This window comes from Bemisia tabaci, chromosome 7 (assembly GCF_918797505.1).
Source record: "Bemisia tabaci chromosome 7, PGI_BMITA_v3".
Lineage (NCBI taxonomy): Eukaryota > Metazoa > Arthropoda > Insecta > Hemiptera > Aleyrodidae > Bemisia > Bemisia tabaci.
This window is the reverse complement of record NC_092799.1, coordinates 51,197,965-51,214,289: the sequence shown is the minus strand read 5'-3', so window position 1 is coordinate 51,214,289 and position 16,325 is coordinate 51,197,965. Positions and strand designations below refer to the sequence as shown.

The 16,325-nt window shown below is 35.2% G+C and overlaps 1 protein-coding gene across 1 annotated transcript; it reads left to right on the top strand.

The window, feature by feature from the left end:
• Positions 1-93: 93 nt before the first annotated feature.
• Positions 94-16,197, top strand: LOC109039347 (uncharacterized). The gene is made up of 5 exons (XM_019054792.2): positions 94-311; positions 4,688-4,844; positions 6,063-6,172; positions 7,022-7,196; positions 9,836-16,197. The coding sequence occupies exons 1-5, from the start codon at positions 240-242 to the stop codon at positions 10,003-10,005; spliced, it is 684 nt and encodes a 227-aa protein (XP_018910337.1). The 5' UTR covers positions 94-239; the 3' UTR covers positions 10,006-16,197.
• Positions 16,198-16,325: the final 128 nt, after the last annotated feature.

The window sequence follows — 16,325 nt, the reverse complement described above, 5'->3', positions numbered from 1 at the left end:
TTGTGAGGTAGGATGCGCCACTAGCGATCTTGCAAGCGCATCCATAAAGGCCCTATGCCACCTATTATGCCGTATGTACTCCATTGATCAATGTTGACGAAAGGTGTGTTGTGTTTGTGTGGTTGTGTTTTTAGGCCTCCATTGACATTCTTCAACTATTGTTCCATTATCTCATTTTTGTGATTTCTGTGCGTTTATGTGATTGTATCGTCGTACCTCGAAACACATACATTTTTGTAATGTATTTTAAATTATGCATAATCATTTACTTCACATCTTTATGTGTAGGATTGACTTATACATCTTCAGAGGTAAGTTGAAATTGCAGCTGACATCTAACCTTATTATTTCAGTTGCTCCAAATTTTTCATACATTTTCATGAAGAAACCGATCGATACTTGTGTTCTGTCTCCAGTGAATTCCATAAATGATTTCTGTAGGATCAGCAGCACAGAATACCCTCTCACCTCCCACTTGAAGGTTATTATCGTGATAGTCTGATGGCTCATTGTTTATCACTACCACTTTACATCCCTCACGATCCCTCCTCTTGCTCACGAAACCCTGAGATAAACTTTTTACCACACACCTTTCTCCATCACCTCAATCACCATATAACTTTCCTCGGGGTTGAGCCTAATTTTACCTAAGTAAAGTTAGCTTCTAATAGCACCCTACTATACGATCAAAAGTAGGTAGCAAGAACCATTTAAGTAAGGTGCGAAGCTATATATCAAGACCTCCTATTCACAACACGGATTCCATATAAACATAAGTGTCTAATAAGTAGCCTAACTTCTTACTGCAAATTAATGCTCTTATTACTAATCTAAGATCATTTACTTATCAGAGCTAAACTTCATCTGATGTGTCAGATTGTAGCCCGGCACCATATCAATGATACCCACCATGAAAGTTGAGACGTTTCTAACTGAATTGTTGAGTGTGCTCAAATTTCTCTTTACTTAATTCGTAAATTACTAACCTAGTAACAAGGTACTTGAATTACTGTATTTTCTTGATTTGCACCCCTGGATCTTAGCTACCTCGCGATGTCTGAGTTAAGCTGAAGACCCGTGAAAATTATTGTCATATGCTGGCCTTCTAGAAATGCTTGTATGAATTTTATTGTTTTATGAGGTATAGTTCTACATAGGTAGAATATTTTTTACAGCATCCAGGGTGGGTAGAAATCCAAAGGTCTGAGTGGTTGCCATATTTGAAGGGCCCGTGTTTTGAGTCTAGGACCTGCTGCTCAAAGGGAGGTGTGTAAGGCGCTATCAATATCTACCTCTCATGTAGACAGTATACTGTCTACTTACAAAGTGATTTTTTAAACATTCAATTATGTTACCTTAATTGGCATGTATCAGCCCCTTAAAATGCATTATGAATTGTGTAGGTGAAAAATTAATCATAATGAAAAAATATCCCACAACCTAAAGAAATGAAGTCATGTTTGGGGGCATTGTCCTTGTTGATAGTGCCGCATCAGATGGCATTAAAAAAAAAAAAAAAAAAAAAAAAAAAAAAAAAAAAAGAATTAGGCTGCTACTGTGATAACAATCAAGTAGATCTTGTTTTATGGAGTAAAGAACTATCTATCTTTCTAAGTCCACACTTTTTCTTCTTACATACATATCAAGCCGCTACCTCAGCGCACTAGAGCGCTCTGCGACTCCAAATCGCCATCGGAATCGATCCTCCCACAAATCATCGGGCAGATTACACCGTCTGATCTCCCCCTCCACTCCCTCTCGCCAACCTTTTACTGGACGTCCACGCCGCCTTCTTCCGGGAGGAACCCAATCAAATACCTTTCTGGGCAACCTACTACTACTTTTTCTTCTTTCTTTTTTTTTTATGGCAGGAACACCAGTGCCGTCGAGTTGAGCTTTCAAGGTAGAACTCTGATCACTGGGGAAATTTGTAAAATTCAATACCGTTTTCTATGTCAGGGCTATCCAAGGATTTGCAAATTGTAATCACACTGGGTTGTGCAAAATCTTGCCCACTCTTCCTCCTCTTTTCTTTTGGAAACCTGAAAATTGAATACCTACAGGTTAATTTCCCTACGTAGCCCCAATATTTCTTGCAAAAGTATTTTTAATCTCTTAAATTCATTTTTTCCCCCTTCCTCCTCTTTCACCTGTTTCTTTCAATTACCCATTTTATCATAAAAATACTGAGTTCAGGTTTGAAAATGAATAAGTTGAGCCCTCTTCTCCCTCCTGTTTCAATTTTTTAGCTCCTATTCTTAAGTAGTATTTTGTGAAATGTTAATACCTTTGCTGTCTTCTGTGGAGCTCAAAAAACAATTGGACAGAGTTTAACAGAAAGGAACCAAACCACATCAGCTATTGCCAAAATTAACTGGGCAATTCAAGTATTTATGAAAGAACGTTTGTGCGGATTTCTGTGAAAATGATAAGGAATTTTCTTCGTACTATGGAGAAAATTCACTGAGATTTGCACGAAAATTCGCACTACCGTCTTCATGTAAAAAATTAAATTGTCCAATTAAATTTGGCAATAGCTGATGTGGCTTGGTTCCTTTCTATTTAACTCGGTCCAATTGAAACTGACAGGCTTCCTTACATCAACAGACAGTATCTTATCATTTCACAAATCTGATTGCTGCATAACAATCTGTGATTCTTCAAACAAATAATGAGATGCACAGCCTAAATTGATAACTCATGATAAAAGATTTAATAATCTGTGCTTCTCTTAATGATATTTCCTATGTAATTTTGTGAGTCATCAAAATGCTGATTAGAAACTGAACAAATCATTTCAAATCTTATGGTGAACATACCAACTCTCAATGATGTACTTTATATTTTGATGGTCCAAGTGCAAAACCACATATCTCTGTTTGCAACGTTGCAGACCTCCTGTCTTACTTTATTTTTTCCCTGGAAAACCAGTCAATATAAGGAATTTCTTAAAAATTCTCTTGATATGTTTTTCTCTGTCAGCGCAATATTCTGTATGAATTCCAAGCTGTAAAGCTGGCTTTTTTTTCTTCATAAAAATATAGTAAGAGCAGAAATTCTGAAACATCTCAATGGAGGTATGCTTTTTTGCACTTTAACCATCGATTTGCTTCTTTCAACAATAAAAACACACTAAAATACAAAAAACCAATGGGTATACAAGGCTAGAGGAGACATTCTTTCTAAACTTCATTTTTATAACTCAGTAGTTTCAGTCATTATCATATAAAATAGAACTGGGGAAAGAAAAGAATAGACACAAGTCATATCAGTCTGAATGCATCAACCATTAGTTGGCCCATTGGTTAGCATGTATATCTGTTGAATGGTGCAATTTTTGGACGTGACATTTGTCTATTCTTTTCTCTCCCCAGTAAAAGTTAATGTATACATACAGTTTGTTTCTAATGTCCTCTGAGGAGCTAATGCACATCTTACTGTGTTGCAACATAATTAAGACTTTCTACATAGGCATTAGGTATTTATTCAGCAATCAGAAACCAAAAAATAACCCCTGTCCTCCAAAGGCCAGTTCTATTTTACCATGACAAAGTACACTTCAGGAAATATAAGCATTTTAGATTTAGGCAAAGATCCTTACTCTAAACTTGCTGAGGGTTTTTTCTCTATTTCTTTAATCTCTTTTGCTATCTCAATGCTTAGACATGTAGTGGCTCAATGTCGGTTGTGCTTATCCTCTTATCAATGCTTAATTAGACGCATTTTTGCAAATTAGTCTATCTGTAATGAAAATCCGATATAGATAGACCTCTTTTGAATACATGCGTAAAATTGAGAGCAGAACTCATAGTTGAATTGCTCTCACACTCTCCCGTCCACTATCTTTCATCGATTTTTTGTAGGTCATAAGTTCTTCCTCTTTCTCTTCTATGTCACGCTTAGTGCACTCTTGGGTCTTATTTTCATGTCTGCACCTGCAGATTTGATTCCATAATTATTAATCCTCTCTTCACATCAGCCTCAAAAACCATTTCCATTGTGAAACAGTAGAAATGCTTATCTCAGGTGCAATGCTTCAAAATTTTCACTTACAATTAAATGTGGTTCGTACTGACGAATATTATTTGACTTTTTTGCATCAAACTTTTAGAGATTATTCTCGAGGGTGCCAAAAGTAAAAAATAAAACAAGAAATCTGAAACATTCCAAATACAGTCACAATTTTTCCAGTTTCACCATAGATTTCTTCAAGTCTTTATCCACTTAATATCAATAGCTAAGACCTGGATAGGTAACTTATAAGAATGACTTCATGTTTTTAAGGCATTTGCTCTTTTGCAGTAATGAACAAGTATCAAATTGATTGAATATTAGACCCCTAGTCATTATAAGAACTTAGTCCAAAAAAAAAAAAAAAAAAGGCTTCAAACAATTTTGAATACCCCCATCAACATCAACCCTGAAAACTTACTGCTGAATCTCAGTTTCTCCTTTACTTACTTTGATAATTTTTATTCGTGAAAAAAAATGGATAGTGGCTAAATAAATTTTCCCAACATTTTTAAGGCTAACATACTTAAAAGAAAAGAGAATGAATCAATAATTAAATGAATTAAACGATCAGAAAATACACAGTGTTGAGCATTACGTAAAGGCGTCCTAGACACCCTCTGAGTGTCATGTACTTTATGAGAAGCCCCTAATCATTTGCCTTCTTCTTTCTCAGAATCGAAATCACAAGGATTGGTCAAGCAGTCTGAAAGATGATATATACATGGATGATGACGAACCGGAGGGGTCTGGACAGAGAGAAATCAAAGATGATCTAGAATCCAGTGGCTCAGGCTATGGGCCCGACGATGAAGATGGAGAAGGAGGCTCTGGTAAGTGTGGACCTTCAGTTCTTCCTCTATTTCATTTCTTCTAAGAACGACAAGCTTACTTTTTAGCTTGAGATCCATACAGAATACTAGCTTTTCCAGAGCTGTCACAACCAGCGAACGGCTCCCGCCCCTTGGATCCTGGAGCAGTTGCTCCACGCTCACTGCATGACTTGCTCTGCAAGCCTTTTCATTTTGACTGAAAATTATCAAAAAGGAAGAATGGAAGATAGGAGCAAGAAATGAAAAAGAATAAATGCAAAAGAAACAGTAATGGAAAACATTGAATAAAAGAGAAAGAATAAGCAGAAAAAAAGGAGGGGAAAAGGTAGAGATGCGGGTTTGTATATAATGAAAGCAAAAATAAATAAGCAGGTCAAGAATTTAGGAGAAAGAAAGGAAACACAAATTCTTGAAATTCGTGGTTCAAAGAAATTATCTAATTCTGCCAATGAAGAAAAAAAAGCATGGATGTTTTCAAAATATTGTGTTGACTAGTTTTCTGAATTTAAAATAAAGCATGACAAGATGTCTGCAAAGCAGCAAACGGAGATACTTCGTTTTGCACCTGAACCATTGATGTACATGATCATCGCAAAACCAAAATCATGAAAGAAAAAAAATGTCTTCTCATTTGCAAATGGGAAATGATATAAATGACTGACTGACTCAAACAAACCTGCTCTTAAATCTTAAACTGAAGTTTTGTGACTCGATTGGATGCATTTATACAGAAAATACATTTACCGCCCAAGTTTTGAAAAATAAACTTGGTATAGGGAATTTCTACACTTGAGAGCTACTTAAATTGGAGCCTACCCTGGCCTGGTGCCATTTTCTGAGTGCTTTTTGCCAGCACCCAAGGGTAAGGTTACCCATTTTCATGAAGATGCTCCAAAGGTCCAGAGAAAAAAAGAGAACGTTGATTGTAACATACTTGTATGTTTTGGTATCACTATCTTAATTTTGAATTTTTATGGACTAAAATCTCTGAGCCTGTAGACAATTACAATCTCAGAGAAAAACTTGTGTCAATTCGAATTCATGATGTTTGATGATTCATGATTGAGTTAATATGTATTGAAATTTTTGGATTTGTTTATCTTGTCCTGTGTGAAATTAACACAATGAAACAAGTCCTCTGGAAGTTTGGAAATCTTACCCTGTCATGTGAGTGGTTCATAGAAGTTGCTCACGTATATTCTATTTCTGTGTTTGCAGGAATCAATATAAATAAACAACAACCAACCAAAACCAAAACGATAGTTGATGAAAACCCGCCTCCATCACCAGTAGATCAAGAGAATGTAGCAGTAAGAACACAAAATGTGGTAAGTTTTACTTCTTCAAACAATTTTTTCTATAAATGGGCCAAATTTTATTTTCACTCGAGCCCTTGAATTTTTTTTAAAAAACTCCATTAAGTACAATGTTCAAGGATTGTACAGGATGTAAGGTTACTCTTTCAATATCTCCTGAATAAGATAAAAGGAGAAAATAATGTAAAAAACCACTCTCAGCTGTTCAGACCTGTTCACTTCATCAAAAACACTCTCTTGCGTTCAAGCCTTTAAACTGTTCATTGTTCATCTAGTAACAGTGCTGCTGTGCTTAGGAACAACGTGGTATGAACATTTGAGAGTTGCCTCTCCTCTGATACAATTTTTATTTTTGAGGAGAGACATGAATATTTTCTCTCGAAATTTTCAAATAATTCAGATCAGATTCTGAATAAAATTCTCTTTAAAATTTGAAAGGAAAATACATGTGGATTCCTCTGAAAATGCATATTTTTTCAAAAGAAATTTGCCAATGTCTGAAAGTTTATATACAGCATTCTTCTTTAGTACGGCAGAGTAGTTATCTTGATAAAATTTGCTCACTGTCCAATTAAAGTCATTCAACAAGTCTCCAATTTTTCCAACCAGTGCACAGGGTGATCCAGATGTCCTGCCTCACCAGCACCTGGCATCACCCCTGTAATTTCTGGAAAAATTGACGAAGAGACTTGAAATTTTGTGAGTACATCTGGATCAAAGGAGACTGTTTTTGGGGACGGTACCAAAATTTTGAGGGGATCACTGTGAAAAGGAGTAGAAACCTGGGAGCTTTAAAGGTGGTACTGGATTTTCACATCATTCTGTACAGTCACTGTAACTGATACTCATCTTTCTGTCCAGGGTGTTGAATTTGCTCCAAATGGTGGCACTGGCGTAAATGAAATCGGACCTCCTCCTGCCCGTGAGCCAACAGACGTTGAAGCAACAGACGACAATAACCGACAAGACAATGATGTCACCTATAGTCCAGAAGACAGAGCTACCTCGTTCTTTGCCCAACCTGGCATATTAGCAGGTATGGATTACTTTCCTCTTCTTTTTCATAAACATTGCTGTACTATCTTTAGTCCATTTGCATACATAGACAAGTACATATTTGTGTCAGAGTTTTCCCAGGACAACTGTGCCTAGGCAATTTAACTCAATTAGACATTTATTTATTCTTAGTGGGCACTTACTGTAGTACTTTTATTATCAAAAGTGGCGGTAACCACTCCCGGTCAAGGAAAATGACTTCCTAGTAATGTCCCGGTAAAAAGTGGCAGACACTCTTAGTCACACATTACTCACTTAATTTGAAAATTGATTCGGTTTAGAATGGAATTCAGAGCAAATGACGGCACGGATTCCAACAATCTTGGTGTCTATGGATGCAGATAAATTTGGGCGATGGTGTTTAAGGTTTTCATGAAGATCCGTTAAGTTTTCAAAAAGTTATAGGCACTTTAAGGCCCAAAATGGCGAAAATGTTACTTTACATGGAGCCGTTTAGCAAAATGTTAACCGCCAGCGCCCTACCTGGAGCTCTATTGGTGTGAGGCTTACACTTAGAAAAGTACAGTTTCGAGAACAAGAAAAAAAAAGTCCTGAGAACAAGAGCTTCAAATATTTTAATTTGTCATTTTCACGGCTCAGAATTAAGACCTATACTCTCTGCCAATACTGTTTTTGGAATTTTTGTACCTTTAGGTATTAGTGGTAGAGATAGCAGGTCGATCCCTTGTTTACTTGACTACATATAAAATTCAATTTTAGAACAGTGCAAGTCAGACCAAGTGGGTGATGTGCGCCAATAACCAACCATCCATGTACTGGTGTTTATTGCCCATCAATGTCATTTTTCGTTTTGTGTTACTCCAGCAATGGCCTCAGTTGTCAAAGTAAAATAAAACTTTGCATCCTCTGCTTACATGGTGAACAAAAGGACAGTTACCAAGCATCAGTGTGGGTTATTTTATCAATTTATCAGGCCATTTAATCTTAAGACATAGTGCCGAGTATAATGACCCGTAAGGACATTTTTTTAATCAACAATTTGAAACTTAAATATTTTCCAAAACTGCACAGTGGGTTGTTCAAAGGAAACAACCATTTTATAAAACAAATGCTTTTGCGATTTTTTCTCAAAACCATGTTTTTAGATTTAGGTGCTTATTCCAGCAATGGCCTCAGTTGTCAAAGTAAAATAAAGCATCCTCTGTTTACATGGTGAACAAAATTATTTCAAAACCTCATTTGTAGGACATCAAAACTGCTGTGCTAAGGAAAAACGCAATATGAACATTCAAATGTTGCCAAATTTCCCCTGATAAAAATTTATTTTGGAAGAAAGTGATGCATATTTTTTCTCGAAAACTTCAGATACCCATTTTAGATCAAATTGCGGATTAAATTGTCTGAAAAGATGTAAGAAAAATATTTACAGCTCTCCCAATAAATTCGTATCTTATCGAAGGAAATTTGACAGCGCCTGAAGGTTCATACTGTGTTTTTCCTTAGCACGGTAGAAAAGCTCACAAACTCCAAGTTCAATTTTCTGACCGAACTCAACAAAAATCCCTTTTTGAAAATATCTCCCGAATTTCTGTGGAAGGTTGCATTTGTTTATCAATATGATTGGTTTTTTATTGTTTTCAGTAATTTCCCTCTTTACCTTATTTTTGAGCGGTAGAAATAGAGCATGCTGAGTGGGGCCCATACCGACCTAAAAGATCATAGCGTCTCTTGTTTCTTTGACCTTGATCAGCTCCTGGAATCCACTTACAATAAAATTCTACTCCCTGCTTCCATGCTTTTTCCTCTGAATTACTCCTCTTCAACTCAATTTTTGATAACCCCTCTTATCAGCATCCTGTTTCTCTGCAAATCTTCCTCGGCCAATCTCTCATACCCGTATGCAATGTACCATAATTTATCCTGCCAGCAGGAAGTTTTCATTCATCTATTTGTGTCATTTGAACACACATGTACCAACTAATCAACACTACAAAGTAAATCACGTACTCAGAGATAGAGATCTACCAGCTGCCAAGTCAAGCCCCTTATAAAGCACTATTTTCACAACACTTTGTTTCCCTCTTTTTTTCTCGTTTTTCCTTTTTTTCTATTTCTTTGGTTTGTCAGTCAATCAGTTGATATTCTTCGTGAGTTAATTTTTTAAAATTTTCAACATTTTTTGAACTGTCTGGTCTAGTACTTTATTGTAAAAAAATGCATGGGCTTTGAATTACATTTAGGGGTCACTCAAGTATGATGTAACGCTTCTTTTCGATCTTTTGACACCCCCTCCCCCCTTGTATTGCAGCCCAATGGCCTAAAATTGCACATTTTGGGCCACGTTTCGGGCCAGTTTCATGCCCATTCTCAACTGGAACAAAAGCTGCAAAATTAAATAGTAAAACAAGAAAATGAGCATGCAACTGACCGAGGTAGGAATCAGTGCAAACTCAGGTTTTTTCAATTTTTTTGCTTTATTATTTGCCTATAGTTTGTATTTTTTGCTAGATGAGTGTTCGATTTTAAAGTTCAAGGCTTCGAAAAAATGTAGATCATGAGGCAGTTTTTATAGAGCCAGAATCTATTTTGGCTAAAGGAAGGAGAAATGTATAAAATGTATTATCATAGTTCACGAATGTACTTCTTTTTTTTTCACAGCTGTTTTTGGCGGTGCTGTTGTTGGACTTCTGTGCGCTATTCTGGTAGTTATGTTCATTGTTTACCGCATGCGCAAAAAAGATGAAGGATCCTACGCATTGGAAGAACCCAAACGATCGCCAACCTCGAATTCTTACACAAAAAATTCTCATAGAGAATTTTACGCTTAAACTCAAAGACATTAGCTTGATTGGCATAAAATATTACTCGGCTATTTATTAAAAGAACTGTTTTTCTGCGCATAATAATTATTCAACCTGTTACTACTTGTACACTTGTTTAAAGTTTTTCGTTGTCGCAGGCGTAGGCACGAGCGCATAACCTACGTTTTTGCGCAAGTTGTTAATAGTTAGTTTGATGGAAACCGGTTTGAATCCATGAGTAGAATGAAAGGAATTGTAATATTCGGAATATCTCTTGAAGACATCATTATTCAGTCATACTTACTAGGGGATTTGTCAGCTCACAAAGTGTTGCCCTGAAATGGTTCCCTGAGTTTTTTTTTTAAAATTTTTGGGAAAGTTGAGAATACTTCAGTTGAAAATTGATGGAAAACTTACTTGCTGAAGTTTCTCTCCCCAACTAAAATAGTTGGAACATAGTTATGGTAGCGTTGTGCTTCCCTGCAAGTATCTTTTTAAGTCAGTTTATGTCTGGGACTATTTCAGCGTAAACCTCTGTCGAGTTTGCTCCTCTTTTTGCAATTTTGTATATTAGCGTGCGCACTAGTAGATCTTAGGTTTTTTTACTCTGATTTTCTATGATACTCGAAAAAGTCCTTGAAATGATAAGTACCAACTGCTTATATATTGATGAATACTTCCTTGTATTTGTAATTAGTGGTTTGCATCAAAGATTAACTTTTTACTTTTATTGTTACTGTTTTCAGTAACCAATTTTTAGCAAACATGATTAGTGAATAAGTTTACCAAAACGTATTTGACATGTAAATCTCTCCCTTTTTTTAATTGCTTTCGATCCAACCCTGCGTAATTTCTCGCAGATCTTCATTTTACTATCTTTTGGTAAATTTGTATCTTCTCCGCCCATTTTTTTGTCTATTGTTTTAGGCCATTAGAAACTGAAAATATCTTGAATGATTATTTTCCATTGTGGATTTTATCCTGCCGTTTGTTAATTTGCCATTTTGAGATTCCCATTTTAAAATTAGATTTCAACCGTACATATCCCAGCCAAGACTATATGCGTTCCTCTTTATCCATACCAAAGTTAACAGTTTTTTTAGCTCTTGGTAATAGAACAACTGTTCAGTTCCTTCTAGTATGGTTTCTTTGGACTTCAAAAGCATTAATAGGGAATTAAACTTGATTCGAGGAACACTGAATAGTTCTTTTTGGCCTTGTCTGATGTCACACATTCACCCAGTTTGTTTACTCAGCCATGAAGCCATGTCCAAGTTAACTCTATCTATGAGCATTGTCAGAAAAAAATCCTTTCTCATTTCTATCAAAATGCGTAAAATAAGCCATCTTTATAACATAAGGAAAGACTGCTCTTAGACAAAATTATTGTTGTATGCTTTATGTTTAATTTTTGACTTAGCTTGCGTTAAGCCAATAAAAAATCTGGTCATTAGTACAAACTTAAGGACTTTGTAAGTAAGTCAGTATCAAAATTCTGGAACGCAGTCGTTATCGGGCCACGTATCTTGAAAAGTAAATTTTGCAGTTTGTTTCCAGGTGCCTATTGCAAATTGTGGCATATGAACTAGTCACTCGGTCCACTCAGCTTATTCTTATTTTAACAATGCCACAATCAATGATCCTTCCAAACAAATCCTTTAATCTATTGTAATTGGTTCTAGGACTGTTACTGGCTTTTCCTCATCATTTCCCATTTCGTGCATCAAATGCTTTTGTTTTTATCAAGCCTGATTAGTATCAACATATTATCAACCAAGGATTTTCAAAGGAGAAATTGTAAACAGTAATGTACAGTTTATTAATGAAACTAGCCCCAACTTCGTAGGTGATTAATGTCTTTATACTTTAATCGTTAAGTAAGCAACCTACACGACATGATGAATGTATGTGTATGCATGTGCGCTTGTCCAGTACATATAATCCAATTTATATGTATGCTCTAAACTTTGTAATTATTGTGCTATAGCCAAATAGTCTTAATTTTATCCCCTAAAGAACTTATACGAAAGATTGTATACTGTAACAATTGAGACGGAAAAATCTTGCTGTAACGACCGTAAAACGCTTTGTCTGATTCAAGACAATTCCGATATAAATTTTGAGAAACTTATCGCCATTCGCCATGATGCACTTTGATGAATGCAATCCAAGCCGTCCTAAACAGCTGAGCATAAAAAATCAAAACATGAAGTTGTGTAAAAAGAAAATCTTCATTGACGGAAATAATCAATGTTAATTGTTGGAATCATACTTTCTCCACAAATAGTTTCTATTCAGTATGAACTTAAAACCCAGAAATGTTGAACTCCTCTCTTGATCTGTCAGACAAGAAGAAGTCCTTCGAAGAGTAGCAAAATTTTCACGGCTAAGGAAGCTTTAAAGATCCCTCTCATTTTTTCCTTTTCAATGAATTTCATGTGCCATGCCCACTCTTAATTTTACTGATTTGTCTGATTATTGCTCATTGATACTTAATCTCGTAGCTAATTACGAAAATTTAGCTAAAAAAAAACACACAAATATAGAATTCAAATAGTTCTGATCATTGTCTAATTATAATTTTCAAGCTCTGTTTCTTTTTCTCGTAAATTTGAAACTGATTTGATGCTAAGAAATGTGGTTTCAAAAACACTGATTTGTTTTTCCCCATTTTCTCTAATTTGCATCTTTCTGTACTTTTAGTGTAGCTCAGTGACATCTCATATTTATCTCGGCTGTCAATAGTTTTCTTTTATGTTTTTATATTCCCTGCGGTCATTTTTGGTTTTAAACTTAAATTGCTTTCATGGATAATCGCTCTGCCATTTTTTGTGTGATACTTCTTTATTCTGATTCAAACATGAAATTTTTAACTATTAATCAAATATCTGATCAGTTGAAATTTTTTTTATGGGTGCGTTTGTTTTTGTACTGAGCTGTAAAAGAGCTTCCGTTAATTTGAAACTTATCTTCCACTTGATTTGAATCAGAGGCAATTCATCATCTTCTTCTTCTTAGACAAATCCTTCCTTTTAATTTATCTAATCAACCCGAAAAATCTTCAGAATGAACATAATCATTAATGATTTGATCTCAGTTTTCTACTTAAATAGAAATAAGATGAGAGAAATAATGCCTCCTCAGCACGTAAGAAAGGGCAACATTTTTAATGAAGCACTACATCATTTACATATTCGTAATTGCTTGTGGTATTTTGCGTAAAAAAAAATTTGTGTTATTTTCAAAAGCTTTTCCAAAATAAGAAGTCAGTTCTTACCAAAACATAACAAAATAGGCACTGTTATCTCTCATTTAGCAAGTTTTTCATTGTAGTTTTTATTTATTTGGAGTACGATTCTTCAAATTATTATCTGAATCAATCATTGAAATGTTAGACATAATCAAAATAATTCTAAAAAAAAAAAAATCGAGAAAAGAGTGTATTTTTTTAAGTTAGAGTTTTTGGAATGTCAGTCCATTTTTGGACCCTGATCAATGTCGACGAACCATGACAAAATACACGCTCAAGAGAGTACTTTTACTCATGTTGGTATTATTCACAAACGCATAACTAATCTAAATTAAACGCTGTTCAATGAACCTAATATCTGCACATCGAATCGTGTTCCCATGTAAAGTATGAAATGAGGCTCCATCAAATCGAACAATAATCAATGTCCATATATTTTGATGTCCATCGATGTTTTGAAGCTTTCAATCAATGGTCAGCATCGCTCTTATACATTATGATAAGTTTCTTTCAATTTATGTCTGTCAGTAATTTTAACTCATTCACTTGTTTTGTTCTTCCTTTTTCTTTACCTTGTAAACCCTCAATTAATCACTGAAACTTAAATTTTAAGAGTGCAAGATCTGTTATTACTCTAACCTGAAGGAGCGAACTTAATCTTGGTGACCTCCTCCTCTTCTTGATGTACTATGTGCCGATCTTGTTAATGAAGCTAACTTAGATATTCCAGCAATATCGTCTCAAACAGTGGAAATTCAAACTGGTCTCTATTTATCCTGCCCTGATTTGTTTTGATCAAATCGTTATTTTTTATTTATTTATTTTTTTTTCATTTCTTTGTTTAGTACCCAGCCTTGTTTGTACAGAGATGACATCCCCGTGATTTCCGTACTTCTTAAAATTATTTTCGTGTCCTCCAAAGGCTCTGCAGTCGGTGGTTGCTCCTATTATGATATACCATATAGTGAAGCCAGTGTATTTGTTCAGCTAAGATGTTCATGAAGTGATATTTGTTTCTGAATGAGGAGAGTTTTTGTTCAACTGAAGTTTTATGTTTTTCGACTTCTAGAATTCGAAGCCTCTGGAATCAAAACCTATGAAATCTATAGGAATGTCTGCACTTTTGCTTTAAAAAAAAGCAGGCACAAATATTTAGAATGAAGAGTTTTAATCTACTTTTGCACCAAGAGGAAAATTTTGAGAAAAGTCACAATAAAACGCAGGTAGATTTATCTTTTAAAAATAGCGTGTAAGAGTATATACAGTTCTGTCCTCAGCAAGCATCTGAATGTAGCCTCTTTGTTTTTACCTCAAAACTCAATTTTTTAAATACAAAAATGTGTCATCCATTACGTGAATGTTTTGAGCCTCTTACAGCTTGATCATTTTTTTATTTAATGAATATCCCATTGCAAGAAAACCAGGGAGATTTCATCCTCCTCAGAATGTCAGTGCCATGTATGTAAAAACCCATTTGGGAAAAGTTATATGAGGCTGATCATAATACCCATTCTTGTAATAGGTAATTTTGCTTGGAAAAAATGCTAAATCCAGGATGGAGTTGTGACTTTTTTCGCTTGCTACAGAAGAATTAACCCCTTCTTGTCTGCCAACTCGAGGAAATTGGTCAGTTTCAATGCCTATTAATACCTTTGGTAAAAGAAAGTTGGACGCTTCTATACTAATGCTACTTTTAGTTCTATTTTTCCTAAGCATCATAAATCAATGAAAGAGTGCCATTAAAAACGGCGGCATAGCAACTCGCCCCGCATTATTTTTGAAAATCTTTCTCTCATCTCATTTGTTGAGGAATTTCAATGTAAGTCTACTTTTCCTCAGAAGAGAACACTAATAACTGCCACTACCATGAACCTTGCTTAGCTACACTCGCAGCATTGTTTGCTTCACTATTGTCCCTGTTTAGTACTGATATTTTAGTATTAATGTTGTATAGTATTGTATTAAATAATTAATTGTTAATTGATTAGTCTCTTTTCTGTATTTCCTCTTGAGTCTTGGGCAACTTTTTCTCCCTTCCAGGGACTTTTGGTGCTTTGTAAATAGCTGTCGGGATGTGACAGCTATCCCTTTTCGGGGTGTCTCCTATTCTTTTGACAAGTGCGTTCCTCATGCTGAAAGTCTTTTCTCTTTCAAAACCAGTCAGCAGCCCGATTGTTGAAATTTATGTCGGCACGACAAGAATTGAAAATCGATATATTACACGGCGCAGATAGGGCTATGTCTTGTCTTATCGTACCGACATAGCCAGTTAAAGTTTCAACAATCCGGCTGCAGTAGTGTTAATCTAGAATTGAGACAGTTGTGTCTACACAAAGGAAGACAATTATCTATTGATGGTTGGAAGATACAAGAACTTCTGAGGATACGACTAAGTCTTGGAATGCACCAATAAACAAGTCTTGTTCCTGATTTGATCAACGATTTGAGTGAAGGCACCCCATTGATGTTAGTTAATGACCAGACATGGGCAGCTGTTAGGTTTCTCATTAGTTTGGTGAAAATGAGAGGCAGCATAGAGGCGCAAGTAGTGAGATCTTAAATGTGAATTTCAGAAACATATATCATCCTAAAATTATGAATATCAAATTCTTGCAGTTAAGGCATTTTTGTGATCATAACCACCTGCCCTTGTGCTGCTCAGTAGCGAACATCATTTGACGTATGAAATAAATTTAGCTATCCCTTTGTAAAGCAGATTTTAATGTAAGTACCAATGTAGCATTAAAGAATATTATTTTATTTATTAATTTATTTATTTTTCATAATCTTGAGTCCGCCACGAAAAAAATGGAAAATCCATCCTTTCTCAATAACCCAGTTTTTCTTATACCTCTTTCATTTGTTTCACTAGTTCTTTGTAAATACTGATTTTCTATCCAGGATATTTCATTTTATCAGTCAAGTAATGCATTTACTTTTGTTGAATAAATACCTTATTTATAAACTGATCTTCATGGCCTTAATTGAATTCGATCCTATTTTTTTAAGCACAAGTACTGAAATACATACCTTCTGCTGATCAAATCTTCGTAAAAGAATTAAAATATCTATGATTGACCGGAAACTTTTCAATATC

Coding starts and splice junctions, on each gene's coding strand:
- LOC109039347 (XM_019054792.2), top strand. CDS start 240: ATGTATTTTAAATTATGCATAATCATTTACTTCACATCTTTATGTGTA. Junction 4,845..6,062: donor AGATGGAGAAGGAGGCTCTG/GTAAGTGTGGAC, acceptor CTGTGTTTGCAG/GAATCAATATAAATAAACAA. Junction 7,197..9,835: donor CCAACCTGGCATATTAGCAG/GTATGGATTACT, acceptor TTTTTTTCACAG/CTGTTTTTGGCGGTGCTGTT.